The following is an 18560-nucleotide window of genomic DNA, read 5'->3' as shown; positions in this document are numbered from 1 at the left end:
AAGCAAAGATGTGGTTAATGGTGTGTTCTTTGGGAGAGCCAAGACGGGACTGTGTACATCCGCTAACACTTACTAAAGTTACCCATCAGGATAAAGGAAAACCAATATGTTCCTTTGAAAATTCCTGTCTTCGGTGATCACCTCGTTCCTTACTAGCCATGTACAGACAGAGCCCCTTTAGTTACTTCCCACAGCTCTCAGTATCAGTTTCCTTTTTAGGTGAACATATACCGACATGCACATTATTTGTGTTGTTTTGTAGGATACTCTATTTAATAAATTTATCATTAGAAACATTCAACTCCTTTTTATATACTTAAAAATGTGCTCTAAAAGCCAAGAGTGAAAAATCTGAATTCTCTTCCATGCCTTCTAAAATGTATTTTGTGCACTTACAACATTGGACTTCTATCCATGTCCAAAGTCAGCTGAGCCCTTCAAAGACTGCAACTTTAATCAAGGCTGGCAATGGGCCTAGGGTATAGGTTGTGAAGAAAAATATATTTTCTGACATAAGAGCTAAAGTCACTAGTTAAAAACGCAGGTAGGTGATTTCTAAGGAGACTTACTGCCATAGAAACAGGCTGCGGCGTCACCCATGAGATTCCTTTCAAGGGGAAAAGTGTTTCTGCTTCCCGTTCTTCCTCTGCTTTTGAGAGAGGACAGAGACGGGCTTTTGATGGAGCTGGTTATGATGTCTGGAATTTTGTCTTAGTTTCTGTCACGTTGCCGACTTGGATAGACTTCAGTCGAGTCTGGTTCTCAGTGCTTGTGTCAGTAGGTCATTTCATAAACATACTTAGAGATCTAAAACTTGTGCAATGGAGGGAATTTATGCACACTTTGAGTGTGTTAAATCCCTGACTTTGTTTTCTGTCTTTTATCTCCACCATTCATAGTCTATCTGATAAATAGACTACTTGTGATAGCATATTTACTAGTATATTAAAATAAAAAAGTTCAACTGCTGAAATTTCTCATTACCAGACTTTAAACAAAATGTTGCCCTTACTGTTATCAGTCCATATATCTTTGTTTCCATATCATAATTCCTATGTTCATTCATGTACAGTACAGATGGTTGATACGCAGTTTAATTTCTCCATATCAGTGAGATAAAAAAAACATGGAAGTGTTATGTTTATCATCCTTATCACAGGCACCTATGAGCATATGAGGCCTGTAAAATTTGTTTGTAAGCCCCTCCTAGAATAATAGCTGTTTAACATCTTGTATTACTCTACAGTACCCAACATAGGACCTTATACCTAGTAAATAGTTGGAGCATATTCCTTCAATTTAGGAATGAACAAAGTTCAACCAAAAGCACACTTGTAATATTAAAGGCAACAGTGAATAAAATAGATTGTGTGTTAATTAATATTGAATAAAATAAATATATCTGCAGCATAATGATCACCATTTCAATATTTGAATAAGCTCTACTCCTTGGGTTTCATTAGACAGTGGAATCTACCAAGTGGAAAATTATCAGGACCTAGAGACAAGGCTGAGGGACAGCAGGCATTTGGAGGATGTCCCAGAAATAAACAACAGGAGCAGGTTCAGGGTGGTGGGATATTAGCATCAAGAAAGCACATCAGTCAGCACCAGGCAGTATCCAGTGGATGCAGGGACCACAACCTTTTGTCTAAGTTGTGCCCAGTGTCAGGCCAACTGATGTAGATCCAAGTAGTATTAGGGAGATCTAGCAGTGGTGACATAATTACTACAGTTCGGGAATATGGCTCTAGTCTTTGGGAGGATTTGGATCAAGGCAGGACCTTAATAATAGAAATGGCAGTAGCTGCCATTTGTCAAGCAGTCCCCATATAGCCTGCACTGTGTTATCATCTGAATCTTTGTGACAACTTGATGAGGAAGGCACTATGAGCATCCCCATGTGGCATAAGGGGAGATGTAGCAACCGTGAGTGAAAGAACTTATTCAAGGTCGCTCGGTCCGTAAGATGGGATTTGCACCCAAGCAGTTTGGTTCCAGGGTCTACGTGCTTAGTCACTACCACCTCTCAATTCAGTTAGTTGAATGAATTGAAAAGGCTTTATAGAGACCAACGAATAGGTCAAAACAATGATGAGAAAATAATTTTGCCATCAACATTAAGAATTATTTGCGAAGGTGCTCCTAAATTTAGTGAATCGTAAGATTAAAATAATCCTGCCTATGCATTTTTCAGAGCTATACAAATCTGTATCATTAGGAATACAAGAATAAGGTATATTTAAGATGCAATGTGGAGTAGGGGGCAACATGATTTGGCAGTACACTGGTATATAAAGTAAAAATTTCCTATTTAGGAATTAGTAAGGTGGCATTGGCCACAGCCTTTGGAAAACGAGACATAGAGAAGAATGAAATGCATTTGCCACATTTAATTGAGGCCACATTGAGACAATCAGTTTGGAGTGCTTAAAAATAGATTATTTTTTTACAGGGTGAAATAGTATAACTCAGGGTGGGATATTTGTGAACTAGAGATTGAAAAGTCAGGTATAAAAAGAGAAGAACAAGCATTCATCAAACGTTTCTTGAGCACCTGCTGAAAGCACTGTCTTAGCTGCGGGCATATATTGCAGAGCAAAACAAGAGCAGACCTGTGTACATGAAACCTACAGGCCACCGAGTCAAAGATTATTTAAATTATGTGGAAAATGTGTTGGTGCTGTTCCTGCCGGAAAGAAAGAAGCACATCACACAAGTACTGCATCCAGAAGAATCAGAGGACAAAAGGAGGTTGCAGTCACAACTTTTGATGTCATTAGAAATAAAGGAATATCAGGTCAGATATGTTCTGTAATTTCAGAGCATGGAGATTGCAATTTCTATAGATAAGTTGACAGAAGTCGATAGAGACAGTTACATAGCCGTGAATTTTCAAAGAACTGTATTTCACATAAATTGGTAAGATTTCTTTAGTTTAGAGTATGTCAGAAATGGTTACTGAAGGACTTCATGAAAGCAAATTACCTACCACTCAATCTTGTAACAACAGATCAGCACCTGTGAATTGCCTCAGCTGAGAATGCTCCTTTCTTATTAGCCTGCCTCCTGAAAAACAATGCTGTTTCAGGGAAAAATCATTAGATGGGTGGAGGGATATAAGACAGAGAGAGAGAGATTTTAATGACAATAATAATTTTGGAGATTTGGGGAAATTTTAAAGTCTGTTTCATGGGAATAAAATTAAATTGATGACCAGAAAATAAAGGAATTAGTTTTCTGGGGGGAATATGACATGCTTTCAGTAAATCCTTGTTAACGAGGGTTAGTAGATATATCAAATTGTGAATTCTTCATTTTGAGTAATTATAAAATCACAGTTTCTCCACTTTTCTCAGAACCATGTTTAGATAAAAGTTTAAAGAACTTGCCGTTTGTGTATAATGTACGTCTAGGTATTTTAGGAATAAATTCTGCAGGTGGTGAATTCCGTAGTTCACGTAGTCAGTTGAGTGCCTGGTGTGTGTCAGGTATGGAGAAGGAATAGGTCATTCGCACAGTCCTGCTGTGGTTACAGTCCACTTCTTTCAGTCAGCCTGATAGTGTGTGCTGATAATGCAGAAGTCAGTCAAGAAACAGGAATGGAATACAGAGTGATTCTGATGGACTTGCTCATGTGCACATGGTGATGGAAACAGTACTCCGTAAGCACAGACTTACAGCACATGCATCAGATGAAACCTCCCCATGCTGAGAACATAAATTCAGGTATCCATTCCGTCTAAAAACAAAAGCTAAACTCACTTGTACCCTGTGCACAAAATAACTCCTACCGTATGCATGAATGAGCTTGATATTCAAGCTTTTTGATTCATGCAAAACTTTTCAGTTTATTTCTAGTAGCTTTGTTCACACCTTCTTTGGCAAAGAAAAAGTGACTGAAAACACACCAAAGCAGAGAATAGTTAACTTCATGTTGAAAGGTTCAGACTCTCTGATAGAGGAAAGAAATCTAAAGAGACAGTTTTACTTCTTAAAAGCTAATATCAAAGGGAATGTAAGAATCAAATAATATAGAATAGTAAAATAGTAACTTGCTGTTTTTATAATATTCATAAAGAAAAAAGCATAAAAAAAGTAAAACACGTGATTTCACTACACATATATATTCCTGATGTTTGTGTTTTATTGCCTAGATAGTTCTCACGTATGTGCACAGATAAATCTGTGATATGACTGATGCTGAAGATGATCATCACCTTTGCCGACTCAGTTCCTTAATAGAGATCACACTAATTTAGGAATCCTCAGGATGTGTTCATGAGATTTGTGAGAATTTTGTAAGTTTTCCCTTTGTTTTATTTGGATATGGGTAGTAAATATTTTTGAGTAGTTCAAACTCTTCTACAGATAGCTACCTTTTGAAAATGACCCATTTTTATACCATCGAGGGGTTTCCTGAGTATCACATCTTTAAAAGAAGGAATCAGGAAATCTGGCTGCAAGTCCTTGCTTCATCTCTTTAGACCTCCCTCCCTCATTTAGAAACCAAAAAGTTTGAGTTATTTCATCTCCCAAGTCTCTTCCAGTCCCTAAAGTGATGCCAGCAACTTGCCTAGGTCCTTTGAGATATTTGAACAGTTTCAAGAAAATCTCAAATCACAATGAAAGAAGTTAGCATTGTATCTTTATGGAAGTACAGAACAAAACTTCAAACAGTTGCTGCTCATTACAGCTGATATGCTATAAATGGTTGTTGACACTAAGACCAGATGTCATGGAAAATCCTGCATCATTAGGAAGCTATGGGGTGGGGAAGGAACCTATGTGTGAGAATGTCAGTAGAATCTATTTAAAAACCAACCTAAAAAGTGATTGCGTTCTAAGAATTTAGAGAGAATCTCAGTATGTAAAGATTAACATAATAGGTTGCATTTATTTTAGGAATACAGAAATTCCTCAAGTTATGAATATTCATTACAAATATTTAATGTCTGCACATTGAAATGGCCACCTGCACAGGAGTGTCATAGTTCTTCACTAATGTGTATATATTGTCCCTTCCAGAGGATAGCGGTCCTAAAATCCAGTGGGATTTTATTATTCCGTACATGCTATTGTGAGATAGAATTTATACTTATAATGTTCATTTGAGAGATGAAGGAACTAATTAATTAGCTTCAAGAGTCTATGGGTTGCCCATGTCCACAGAGTTAATAACAGTCAGCCCCAGGACGTAAACCCAGATCTTCACCCTCTTTCTAGATCACCGTGTTGCCCATTTCTTTCGTAGTGCTAGGCCCCTGTGGTCAACCATAGCTGCACTGGAAGGACTGTGTTTCTCATCTCACCTTTCTCATTTGCTTTGAAGAAAATCAAAATAGTGTGATAGTAGCAGATAAGAGTGGAGATCCTTTTTAAGGAAGTGCCACTGATTAGCTGAGAGATTCTACTATTTATATGACCACAAATTATCTTCCTTCCTATAGGCATTCAGAATTTGAACTAATCTACTTGCCAATGAACTTTTGTAGTACAATGTATTTTTAAGTTGGAGGCTATATGGATGTTAGAGCATGATAACAGGATTATTCAAACTGATATATTCCAAAGAGTTGTATGTGATATTTTTAATACTTCATTGAAGCTGACCATTAGAAGCAATCTCGTGATGAAATTTTATAAAGTGAATGAACCTTTAGTAAAGTCAATAATCATCCTAATTTTTCTGTTTGCATTCCATGATTCTGTATTTTAGGCTTGCCTAAAAGATATACATAAGCATGAAACCATTTCAGTGCTATTAACTTTTATATTTATACAGTAACCTTGGAATAGCCCTGCCTTTTCCTGAACATAACTGCAGCTGAACAGTCTTCATGGGTAAAAGGTGAAACACTGGTCCACACGGACTTTTTATTTTCCTGGATGACTCACAAGGCCCCCCAGAGAAGTCTTCTAGATCATTTCTAGGTGTGAATATTTGCCCCACTCATTCAGAGGCCATGCATGATTAAGGTCTAAGGCATTCCATTTCTTCTGAATTGGCAGATACTTGGGGTTTTAGGGCAAAATGCACACAGCACTGCCCAGAAGCTTTTCAATTTAGTGATAAGAATAAAAGCACATTAAATTTTTTGTTTGTTCGCTGATGACACTGGTATTTGCTCAACAAACCTTCAATACCACTTGATTTAAAAAGACTTAAAGTGATTGTGATTTCCAAAGTGATTGGAACTCTTTTCTTGAATGAGTCTGTGGTTTGACAAATCAGGACAGATGTGTATTAGCAGAGATCTCTGACGTCTCAGTGCTTTCGAAAATGAAGGTTACAAAGAAATAAACTGTTGCTTACAGTTTGATGTAGTTTTTCCAAGTTATTTATTCCATAAACTAATAGCTGGAAATTACTTCTTGATTATATTAGAAAATGCATGAATGTAGTAGACCTGAAATTTTAGTTCTGAAAATAGAAGGTCAAATAATAATGTAACATGGTTAGATACTGTAGCATATTGCTAGACAAATTACAACTCCAGGTAATTTCAAATGTTAGGTTTTACTAAAAGTTATTTCAGCATGGAAATCTTTCATATTCTTGAGACATCTTCAGCCCAAATCCAAATGAAATTATCATGTATTTAGTGCTGAGGTCATTCGAAACCCTATCAGCCCTAAAACATTACAAAGCTTTCCTTACAATTACCAATTGTCCTAATAGTGACGAATCTGATGGCAGTGAGCAGCAATAGCCTGAAGAAGTCTGGTATTTGATGAAAACTTACTTGCCTACACTCTTATTTCCTGTAGACTTAACCTAATTTCTTCCAAGTTCTGGTTATGAGTCTTTGCTAATTTGCATGGCTGGCTTAATTAATCAATGAAATATTGGTTTAGGCTGTGTTTATACAAGGTCAAAACAACCAACAGACTCGACTGATTCAGAAAGAAAAAAAAGTAGCAAATTTCATGAAAAAATATGAAATTCATTGTTTTTCAGTATATAACCAAAACCAATTTGATTGACTGAGTTTTTAAAATTTTCAGGTAGTTGTTTTGGCACTTGTGGAGTCCATTATTTCCCAACTTTTTTCAGTCTGAGACACACCTCTAAATTTGCTGGCCTTGTCCCAGGGTAAAAAGATGTTGAACCACTCTCTCATGTATATACACCAACCCTGCCATGTGTTCATCCAGATATTTGGGGGTGAATAGACTTCTCTGTATGTGTTAAGCAGCCTCCTTTTCCTGACCATCTTCTTCTTTCATGTCTTAGAATCTACACTGGTGGTCCGGGGAAATTCAAGACTTTGCCATGGTGCTTGCTTTCAAAGTGCCAATGTGTCTCAAAGCTCTGGTTGGGAAACGGTGGTATAGACACAGCCTTATTCCAAGACTGAGTTATCAGTCCTTGAGTGATGATAAATACCCAAGAAAATAAAAATGTATCTTTCTTATAGTATTCCAAGATGTGAAAATAAATATATAAGTAATGCTTTGAATCACACTTTGAAGACATGTAAATTATGTTTTAAAAAACTGGCTTATAAATTAAAAAAAAAAGCTAACTATAACATTTGGCAAATAGTAGTACAGTCTTTCTGCCTTTAAGAATAAACAGATTCTTAAAGACAGCAATTTTAATACGTAATTCAGAATAAGACTCCAAAATTTGTACAGAAATTGTTTGGAAACATTGAAGAATCAAAATCACTACATTTGGGTCCAAACTCTTGAAGTCAGCTAGGATTTAATTCGCACCATTTCATTTGCCAAATGTCTGCAGATTGGTCCAACTCTTGTTATCTTTTTGCCAAGTTTCCTTCTGCTGAAAATGTCTATGCTCTGTTAAGCTTCTAAGTCAATGTCCATGGCCAAGTCTGGAACTCAGGTGGCCCTTGGAAACATGTGAGCAGGTCAAGACAGGTGCTTCCATTCATGTGATCTCTCCCCAAGTGTTTTCTCTCTTCTGTCCAGTAACTTTCTAGTACATTTATGCATTTGTCTGAAACCTGCACACATGATCATTTTTAATCATTTTCTAACCATGTTTTCCCTGGGATTTAGGAATGACAGTCTCCAGGAGAGAGAACAGTGCATGACTTTTTTTTTTCCCCCCTAATCTTATAAAGTGTTGTTAGCTTTGAATAGTCACTTAAAATAGGTTCTCACTTCAGTCTCTTTTTTTTCTTTCTAAATAAAGCCTGAGAATTTGCTTTTAGCTAGCAAATCCAAGGGAGCAGCTGTGAAACTGGCCGACTTTGGCTTAGCCATAGAAGTTCAAGGCGACCAACAGGCGTGGTTTGGTGAGTAGGGCCTCTCTCTCCTTTCTACTGCTCTCATTCTTCTGGCTCCAGGCGTATCCCACTTTCTAACCAAAATAAAACGGAAATGTTCATGCTGTTACCAATTTGACTCATTTTAAGATATTGGACCTTTATAAGCACTTGATTTTACTGCCATTAAAGGGCATATAATCTAGAAATATTTTAAGAGAAAATATCAATAGGGGAGCAATAACACATAGACTTTTTTTCTTAAAGGATGCGTGAGACAATGGATCCTGTACTAAGAATTAATAGGAGGGTTGCAATATTCAAAGCGTACTTTTTATTTAAGAAAAAATTGATTGTTCACATACAGCTTCACTTGATGTCAAAGACTGCTATGTAAATAGTAGATACTCAGGAAGTACAGAATATTTCACATTTTTGTGATTAACACATTATAGGTTTAAGAAATATTATAAAGTATATTACAATATGCTATGTATAACTGTACATACACATCTACAGTCATGCACCACGTAATGATGTTTTGGTCAATGATGGACCGCATGTACGACAGTGCTCCCATAAGAGTAGTACCATTTAGCCTAGGTGTGTAGTAGGCTATACCATCTAGGGCATAAGTACATTCTATGATGTTTGCCTAATGACAAAATCACCTGATAACATTTCTCAGAAGGTATCCTCGTTGTTAAGCGACGCATGACTGTATGTATATATGTGTGTGTTTCATCTTATCTTCTGTTTCTTCAAACTGCCAATTTCCTCTCTAAAATTTTGATAATTTTGAAATTTCTTTACAATTAAAGAAGAAATAAACTCTAAGTAAATTTGAATTAAGAGTATTTCTAACAAGGCTTATGGATTATTTCAATATTTAGCCTGTTAAATAATTTTACCCACTGATTTTCTTAGGCCTCTCTTCCTGCCATTTCCCAGTATTAACGCATTTTTCATGAAATGTCCTAAAATATAACCTCTCCCAAAGCCTTTGTCTTACCTTTTTCTGACTTTCAATGTATCACGGTTAGATAATTTTTTTAAATTATAATTTAATTATAACTCAATCTCTTCTAATTGCTTTTCCTCTGAACAACAACAACAAACAGAAAGAGAACGCAAACACTCCTTCTTTTGTTTTATATGTGAACACTACTCTGTGTCCCTAAGCATACACATCTGCTCAGATGTACACAGAGCTCCCGGGACCCACATGTCTCTGACCCGCCCCAGCTGCTTAGTGGTGGATGGCACAGCAGCCTTGCCCTGTCTGCTTTGCCAGCAGCCTCATTTAGGACCTCATTTTCTGCTGCCTGTCCTGTTCCAGTAGGACGTGGCTGTTATCCCTGTCTGCAGTCCCTCCTAAGTTGGATGCCACCTTTTAAAGTCTCCTTACCCGCCAGATGAGTTTAATACCTCCAGACTTGGCATTTGGTTTGTCCTATTTTGACACAGGAATAAGTTTGTTTCTCTTCACTGCAAACTAAGAAGGTAGGACCTAGTTCTGTAAATTTGAGATTCAAGGACATCTTTGTATCCCGCATAAGAATATGGTTGACACAGGTAAAGAATATACAGTAACAGGAGTTGGGGTCCAGCAGGAGGTAGCAGGGCTCTCACAGAGATGGGCGGAGGAAATTACTGGAGGTACAATCATTAAATAGGAAGTCTTGCCCCTTGAGATGCTGACAGCTCCGTATTATCAACTCCTTCCCATGCAGTGTGGGAGCATCTTAACAGAGGCCTGCGTCGGGGGGATCAGGAGCACAGAGAAGAAAGCTTCAGTGATGGGAGTAATGCCTCTGCCTCCCTAATGAGTGAATGACAGTTGGCTCCCTGGCCTGCAAGGAGATAAAGGCATTCGGGACAGAGGAGTCAGCATATGCAAACTCTCAGAGGCAGGAAACTGTTTTCCCATTGCAAGAATAACAAGTTTGGTGTAGCTAAAGTATAAAGTATCCTGGGATGAGTGGTAGTTAATAAGGTAGGAAAGGATTTTATGTCCTTTTGAAGGCTTTGGCTTTTATCTTAGAAGTTTCAGGGATCTGGTGAAAAATTTTAAGTAGAGAGGAACATAATTAGGTTTATGTTACGTAATGATGATTTTGGTAGCAATGTGGAGGATGGCTTAAGGATAGTTACCCTGAAGGCAATGAACTGGTTAGACTAATGCAGTAGTTAAAATTATGCATGAAGGCAGCTTGAACTAAGGGATCTGTGCGAGCAGGCGGGTTCCAGATAACGTGCAGAGCAGACAGGGACTCTGAACTCTAAGGGAATCTGTCCAGAGGAAATCAAAGCGCCAAAGGTTGAGATCAAAGACAGGACTCTAGTCCTGTCCAGAGCAAGGCAGGACCCCACTTCATAAGTCGTAGGATATGAGATGGGACATCAAAATAGGGACTTCGGCTCAGGAGTATAATCGCCAGAGCTGAGTCCGAGATGATGTTTGGGTATCAGCAATCATCAGAAGCTTTATTATCTGAGCTGAGGCTCAAAATTAGCATCTGGGTAACTTAGCTTGATTCTCCCAAGTGTTGGAGGCAAGCTCCTTAAAATTTCTCTGTTTTGAGCTCTGTGTTTTATCTCCTCTGCTAGATCACAAGCTGTTTGAGGGGCAGGACTGTGTGTGGTGGAAAGAATTCTACTTTTTGAGTTAGAATACCCAAGCTCCTGTCCTGGCTCTGACTCTTAACAGCCATGTGACATTGGGAAGTCCCTTTCATTCAGTGAGGTCAGCATAGTGTTTGTGAGTGGAGATAGGAAGCACTCCTTTGCAGGGTTGTTATGAGACTAAATGAAGTCGTCCACGGGGCCCTGCCTGGGCTGTGGAAGCTGTCCAGTCAGTCTTCAGAACCATCGCAGTATGAAACACGAGGTCACAGTTCCTTGCGTACACTGTGAAAGCTGTCAAGTGAACCAGTGAGTGGAAGACTGAGTATTGGGTTAGTGGAAGCAACAGCATCCAAAAGAAAGCACACAAATTTTCGAATTGTGATAATGCATTTCTGAAAGCAAGCTGGTCCCAGAGAAGCCATGACAGGGAGTAAAATTCCCATTTCTTCTTCAGTACAGTGTTATCAACAACACAGTTCTTGCTAAGGTACCTATTACAATAATGACTTTTAAGAGGTGCACTTTAAATTCTAAGAAAATTCAGCATTTCAAAAGTGTAGAAAAACGTAGTTTCTAAGCTTAAGAGAATGCACAGTTTCATTTTTTTTCTTTAGCTTATTTTTTAGTTTGTTTTTTGTTTAGCTTATTCTGCTCAAGTCCAAATGAATCCTCATGGTAACCTAACTGAGGAAAAAGGGGGCATGTAGTGAAGTGCGTTTCTTGTGGCGGTCCTGCCAGATATTAGGTTTCAGGAGTAAAGGTGTGTTTTAGTATGAATGACTTGTGATATTTATTTATTATTATCTGCCATCATGGTCTCATGTATTTGACTTGTTAATTTCATCTTTTAAAATGTAATGTCAGTGTTGCAGGGTAGCCTTTTTATCTTCATAAGAAAAGAGCAGAACTCTTTCTTCATTATGTGTACTGCCAGACATTCAGGATTTTGCATAACTTTATTTTAGTAAATATGAGGTCTATTACAAATAAAAATAAAACTGTACAAGGCGTTATTGAAGCTGTTTATTGTGTTTGATTTTAATTCTCATTTTCAAGTCCAAATGTTTGTTTTTCCCATGTTCACTTCTTCTGTCTTCATAGCCCTGATCTATTTGAATACTAACCCCGAATGCTTGAAGGAACACCCCATGTCACTACACTTGTTAAATGGCTAGGAAATTTACCAAACAGAAGTATCCAAATATGGCTTGTTTCTCCTGTGGGACTAGAAATGCTATTTGCAACACATTTCTAGTTTTTTGTTGCTGATAGAAAAAAAGGATAACTATCACAATTTTGCTTGATAGAAGAATTATTTTGCTTTGTTGCTATTATGTCTCTTTTTTAAAAAAATATTAAGGGTTTTTTTAATGGCAGTATATTGCAATGGATACATTTCCAACAGTAAGTAATTCTGTTTTCTCTTTGTTGATCTGTTCTGATACTCCTTTTGGTTTTTCAGAGTGAGAAACATATGCTCTCTCTAAAGAAGGCAGGCTCTCATTAATTTCCCTGTTCTAGTTTATCATGATGTATGGTGAATTTGATCCCCTGCTCAAGAAGGCCGTATCTGTTTTACCCTCAGTGTTTGTGTTCGTGAGAACACATAGTACAGTACACAGTTTCTTCACATTCGTGCATTTAGATGTATGCTTCAGTATCTTAGGAGTGAGGACCCCTCTGCTCCAGTGAGAGCTGTACTCCGTAAGAATGAATGTGATGTGGTTCTCTTAGTATTTTGGTCTCCGGAAGAGGTTTGTAATAATTTACATTTAAAATTATCTTTTCTTTTCTTACATAGTGACTTACTTCCCTATCTTTTCTACCTACATGAAATATCATTAACATTTTCTGCTCTAGGCCATGTATTCTGCGACATTATTTAAGACATACATTAAAGTTTACTAATTCTAGATAGAAGGGTACAAATTGTATGTAAAAGGGTGGTTGAAATTCCAAGAAGGGACCACTGAGAACAGAACTGTAGTTAGCTAAGGAGATCTCTAAGATAAAAATAATTTAGAGCCACCCTGTTAGAGAAAAGATTAAAAAAATTGAAGGTTCAAGGAACAGAAAAAGTAACATTAAAGATGAGAGTGAGAAGTCCATTTTCAAGAGATCCTAAAGAGATTAATTAGGTAAAGTGCTCAGAAGCAGAAAGAAATTATCTTGAGTGAATGAAGGGGAACCAGATGATAAAGGATCTTAAAGTGCCCGCTAGGACCTTGGTCTTTAATTTTGACTTTGGGACGGATTTCTCATTGAATTCCCCTTGTCTGTGTCTCAAGTTGAGGGGAGCTGGAAGGGGTGGTTGGAATGAGTGGGAGCAGGCAGGTATGGCATACCAGGAGCACCGGGAAGCTCTTTAAAGCTATTGTGCCTATCCCTGCCTTGGAATTAGCTGACTCCACATGGCTCCTTCAGGTAATCCTCAGACTTTAGGCAGTGGAACCACCATTGTTACTCAGTAATTATTTAATATTACCAAGCAAATGCTTCCCCCCAGTAAAGTTTTTGGTAGATGTGGATCCACTATGGGCCACAGAAAGCTAGTACAACATACAGGTCTTTGCTTGGAGTCCCGTCTCATTGTCCTCCCCACCTTCCTCCAAAACAAGGGAAAGGAGAAGTAATGAAAGGAGAGAAGGGGAAGCAGGTGAAATCCAAAATCCTTTCCCTCATTTTCTGATGTAATTTTGTTCAGAGAAGTAACCATGCTACCATATGTACGCTTGTTTTTATGCCTCTTAGCAGATTGTTTGTGTGTAATAAATATAAAGTTGTCATGAAGATGGGGGGAGCTCCTTTCTTGGGCACTTGGTGCCCCAGTAAATATATAATGTGCTTCATCAGTGATTTGTGGTCAGAGGAATTCCAGATTAATTGTCCTTTTAAAGAAATTTTTCCAATTTTTATGTGTGCCTTTAAAGAAAACTTCCAAATGAGAATAGTTATTTTTGGTATTTTTTTTAAGTATTTTTACTTGAAAACTATTATTTTCAGAAATAAGCAGAAATATTTTACTCTAGATTCTAGCTATAAATTGATTGCTTTTTAAGTGTACCTTACTAGACTCTGCAGTGATTTATATAATAGGAAGCTTTCTTTTACCATCCAGTTTCTCTTACCATCTCTCTCTCTCAAGTTCAAAGTCTAGTTGATACTTGTTCAATAGCGATTCATCTGAATATTCCTGAGTCTTCTCTTTAGTTTCCACTTATAAGTACACACTGATTATTTATTAGTACACAGCAAGCTCTTTGATATATTTTGGGCTTATTTCTTACCCTAGTGAGTTCTAGTTACTCTCAGCCCCATTCCCCAACTCCCATAGACTACCTCACTTACAAAAATATTTACTGAAAATTTGATTTAAATTTGTCCTTAGGATCTATGTTTTGGGTTCTTCTATTTTATAAGTAAATGCTTCTCATAGTAAAGTTGTGTACATATCATGATAACTATCGTTTTTTGCAAGGTTCTAACCCTATCCTCCATTTTCTCCTTATTTCTTTTCAGGTGTAGGGGAGGAGATACTTTTCCTCCTTGCTCTTAGGTCTGTGCCTGGGGCCTGCAAGTTGAACTGACAAAAGACAGATTAACAGGAGAAAAGCATATAAGTTTTGCTTGATGTTAACATTTTAGTTTTCACATGCACACAGAGGTGTTCCTAGAAAAGAAGTGAAGACCTATAGAAAGACTAGACCCGGAGGCTTATATCCCATTTTAACAGAGTGATAAATTGTGGAGCTACGACAAGACAAAGGAAGAAGGGGATTGGGCTGGCGTTAAATTGTGGGAAAGTAACTAGGAAATATGTGGGGGAAACTGATGGAAGAGCAGGGTTATTTAGTAAGGTTGGTTTGTTTGTATAGATTCATCTTGGGATCAACTCCCCATCTCTGGTGATAAGCATGTTCTCCTCTTCCTGGTATAGGGAGGCTGCCTTTCTCTCAAGAAATGGATGCCCTACTTTTAGGTAGAAAGGAGAAGATTAAAGAGCTCTTCCTCTGTCTGCTGTTTCTTAGTTGCCTTTTGCTCAAAATAACCCATATGCCACAGTGGTGTGTTTTGGGGTGGCACAATCTGATCCCCTTCACAGCTTTAGTTTAACTCCCACATAAGTGAGTGAGAATAAGAACTGGTAACCAAGTAGCCTTAAGTATACACACTGACTGTGGAGCACAATAGATTGGCCTTCATATCTGGAGAAAAGATGTCTTTTTTCCTAATAGGCTACAAAGCAGGACAGATTACTGTTGATACTAATCTACGTTATTTTAGCACTCAGAGAGCCTTGTTTTACTTTGACAAACATATCATCAGATAGAAAGTTCCAAAAATGTTTTTTTCCTTAGTTTCCCATTTCATACCGCTTTAGTCAAATCAACTCTGACTCATTAACATCTGTTTTCCCTAGGTTTTGCTGGCACACCTGGATATCTTTCTCCAGAAGTTTTACGTAAAGATCCTTATGGAAAGCCAGTGGATATGTGGGCATGCGGTAAGGAATCACATTTTCGTACAGATTTTGTAGTACACTAGTATTGTAATAAATAAAAATGGTATCTTTTAAGTTTGAAGTTTATGCTCTCAAGTGATCAACTTGGGAGTGGTAGTTCTCACCCTTTAGCCAACAACAAGGTCACATGGAGGACTAGTTAAAGCACAGATTGCTGTTTCTGACTCAGTAGGTCTGGGGTGGGAGCTTCTGCATCTTTAACAAGTTCCCAGGTGATGCTCAAGCGCCCTGAGATTAGGGACATAGAGCATTGCCATTGGTGATCGTGTGTTTATGCTGCTATCCTCTCACCTCATCCGAGCAGCCCTTACAATAGACATTATGTTTGCACACGATGCTCAGCAGGGAATAAGAGGGAAAGAGTGGGTCGTGGAAAAGAATGAAATTGTCCTATGAGGACTGAACTCTGATTTAGGCCTTTAGCAACAAAATCCAGTCAAGTAAGTATCCTGTGCAGACTGAAAGATATATAATGGGGAGGATTTCCACCACAGTTTTTATAACAGAATTTCTATGTGTTAACATACACTTCAGATAAGTGAAACACTGAAATAAAAGGAATACTGCAGGATCCTCTGAATGTTTTCTACTAGGGTTATTGACACAAACTGGTCCTCTAGTATTTCTACCAGTCTATAAATAGTTTGGCTTTAGTGGGCCACAGATTTCATTGCCTTTGGTGTTTGTCAGTAAACCTGGAAGGAGTTGATAAAAAATTGTATTTGATTCTGAAAATAACTTTCGTATTTGGTTTTATTTAAAAAAATAAATAAATTCATTACCACTACTTTGTAGTGATGAATTATTTCACAGTGTGTTTCTTGTCAGCTGTATCTCGTTAGCAACAGCAATTTGGTGTTTGATCTTAAACTGGATGCATCTTGGGCTTTAAGAGTTACTTCCGGCCTAGGCAGGCAGTCACGAGAGGCGCACTGTGTGTGGATTCACAGCACCGGGGTTCAAGTCTTCGGTTGGCACCTGCTAACCCGGTCTCTTTAATATTTCTGAGTTGGTTTCTTTACCTGTAAAATAGGAATATATTACCCTTATAAAATTTTATGAGAGTCAAATAAGGTACACTTTAAATGAAGTCATTTTTATAGTTTGTAAAGCAATTTAAATGCAAACAGCTGTTACTATAAAAGGTTGGAATTGTTGATTAAAGGGTAAGTCTTAGGTGTGCCACAAGCTCTGGCTTCCTCCTGCTACCAGAGACTCTTTTAAGCATAAACTCTCAAATACACTTGGGTTAGAGCATTGTCTCAAAATGTCCTTGTTCAGACCTAAATGTTCATGGCTGATAACTCAGATACTTCCCCTGCTGTAAATAGCTCCCGTCACAGATCTGTTTCTGCTGATAAATTTAAGAAGCAGCAAAGAGGGCCCGGGGAGGCAGGTAGACACAGATGGGTTTTATGGAGGATAGAGTCCAGGGGGCTGTCACTAGAGTGCTGCCCTTGGACCCTGAACAGTAGAGGGATAAGTGGTGTAGACTGGTGAGGACCCAGGAAAAGGAGGGCTCACTGTAAGGGCGCCACATGGTCTTGCTTTGCCGCCTTCATCAAATGTCATCTCCATCCTCCCCCTACTTCCCTTGTTCTTTATCCCTCCTTTGTTTTCCTCATTTCCTTCCTATTTTTTCCTCTTCTCTCTCCTCCCTCCCTTCTGCTCACTGGGCTCTTCAGTCCTCGTGCTGTATGACCTGGCACAAATCACGTGGTCTTGGTGTCTCAGCTTCCTCTTAGAAAACAGAGATAGTGATAGTACTTGACTCCCAGGGCTGACAAGAAGACCTTTTAGTACAATAAGTGTTAGTATTATCACTATTATTATTGGAAAGTGTTTCTTTATAAATGAAGTTTTTAGATAACTAATATGTAGCCTTTTAAGAAATAGGCTTAACATATTAATAGATGACTCAGCATTGTTGTTACCAGCATCAGCTGATTATGATGCCTTCATCTGATTACCTGAATACCAAGTATTCTGTCTCTGCTTTCTTTGTTCACTTTTAAATTCTTTGCTTACATGCCTTTTATTCTGCAAAAGATGTTACTGTGGACCAATTGCCCAATTCCTGAATCGTATTTCATTCATTCAAATAATGTAAATAAATCATTTATTTAGTTGTTGCATTAAAAACATTTTTTTTACAATGTATCGATTTTAGTGGGGTTGAAGAATATCAAATCCTTTAAAAAGAAACCCAAAAAAATGATATTTGGTCTTAGGGATTCTTTTGTGGCTGTGGAGCAGAATCGGTGACGAAACTTCTACAGAGAGAAATATCCAGCCCTTACATGGGCCCTCTGCTTCGGTGGCTCTGAGCTGAGTACAGGCAGCTGCATTTTTAATATGATGATGTTGACATAGCATCAGAGTTTAGAATCACTGTCTTAGACTCATCAAACACACTGTGCTCAATTTTAATATTCCTTTGGTAAATTTGAGTGCATTTGGTTTTTGGGTTTTCTGTTTGAGTACGTTTCTGTAATATCGTTTGTATAGCTAACCTTTTTAAATAATGGCATGTCTTGTAAGAATCACATCTTACAACTGTGAGGTAACTTCTAGGATAGAAGCTCTAACTTTCTTGGCTGGAAGAGGAAAAAAGATAGGCAAAGAGTTGTTTCCCAAATTTTTGTCTGAGTTCCTAAAAACTGTAAGTAAAAATTAGACATGTGGCTAGATAGATAGATACTACATGGATACACACAAACACGTGTGCACACACAGATCTCATGAATGCCTCTGGAAACTTAGAGCCATAGGGCACCTCACAGTTTTCCACCTCGACTTCGCCATGGGTAGGGCCACCTTTTGTTTTGCTCGGTTCTATCCTTACCTCTGCTTTCTTCACATACTTTGCTACAAGCAGCCAAATCCCTGTGTGCCCGGCCAGGCCCCATTTAGGGCGCCTGTTTGCTGTCAGCTCCCATTGTCTTTAGAGACTGTGGCATCTTTTAATTTCATGCCTAGAATTGCACTTGGGATCCCACAGCTAACTGTGGAAATGGCTTAGATATTCTAATCTTACATATTTGGGGAAATGAGCCCCACTACCCTCTGCCAGGAACATCGTAATACGTCCTTCTGCCTTTTGTTACATTTCTGGGTCACTGGTATCGGTTTGTATTGTTTTACTCTTGACTATAGTTGACCTCACTCAGATG

The 18560-nt window shown here is 38.1% G+C and overlaps 1 protein-coding gene across 50 annotated transcripts in view; it reads left to right on the top strand.

Annotated features, from left to right (window-relative positions):
• The window catches only part of CAMK2D (calcium/calmodulin dependent protein kinase II delta), a 291337-nt gene that overhangs the window by 210853 nt on the left and 61924 nt on the right, over positions 1-18560 (top strand). For 49 of the 50 annotated variants that reach the window (XM_070504671.1, XM_070504673.1, XM_070504657.1 and 46 more), the window contains 2 exons: positions 8165-8267; positions 15286-15369. In XM_070504671.1, the coding sequence (XP_070360772.1) occupies positions 8165-8267; positions 15286-15369 (187 nt within the window). The remainder of the gene's footprint in view (positions 1-8164; positions 8268-15285; positions 15370-18560) is intronic. The other variant, XM_070504634.1, reaches the window with a different exon arrangement.

The sequence above is a fragment of the Equus asinus genome, chromosome 3 (assembly GCF_041296235.1).
Source record: "Equus asinus isolate D_3611 breed Donkey chromosome 3, EquAss-T2T_v2, whole genome shotgun sequence".
Classification (NCBI taxonomy): domain Eukaryota; kingdom Metazoa; phylum Chordata; class Mammalia; order Perissodactyla; family Equidae; genus Equus; species Equus asinus.
Note: the sequence above shows the minus strand (reverse complement) of the source record. Positions and strands in the feature narration are given on the sequence as shown.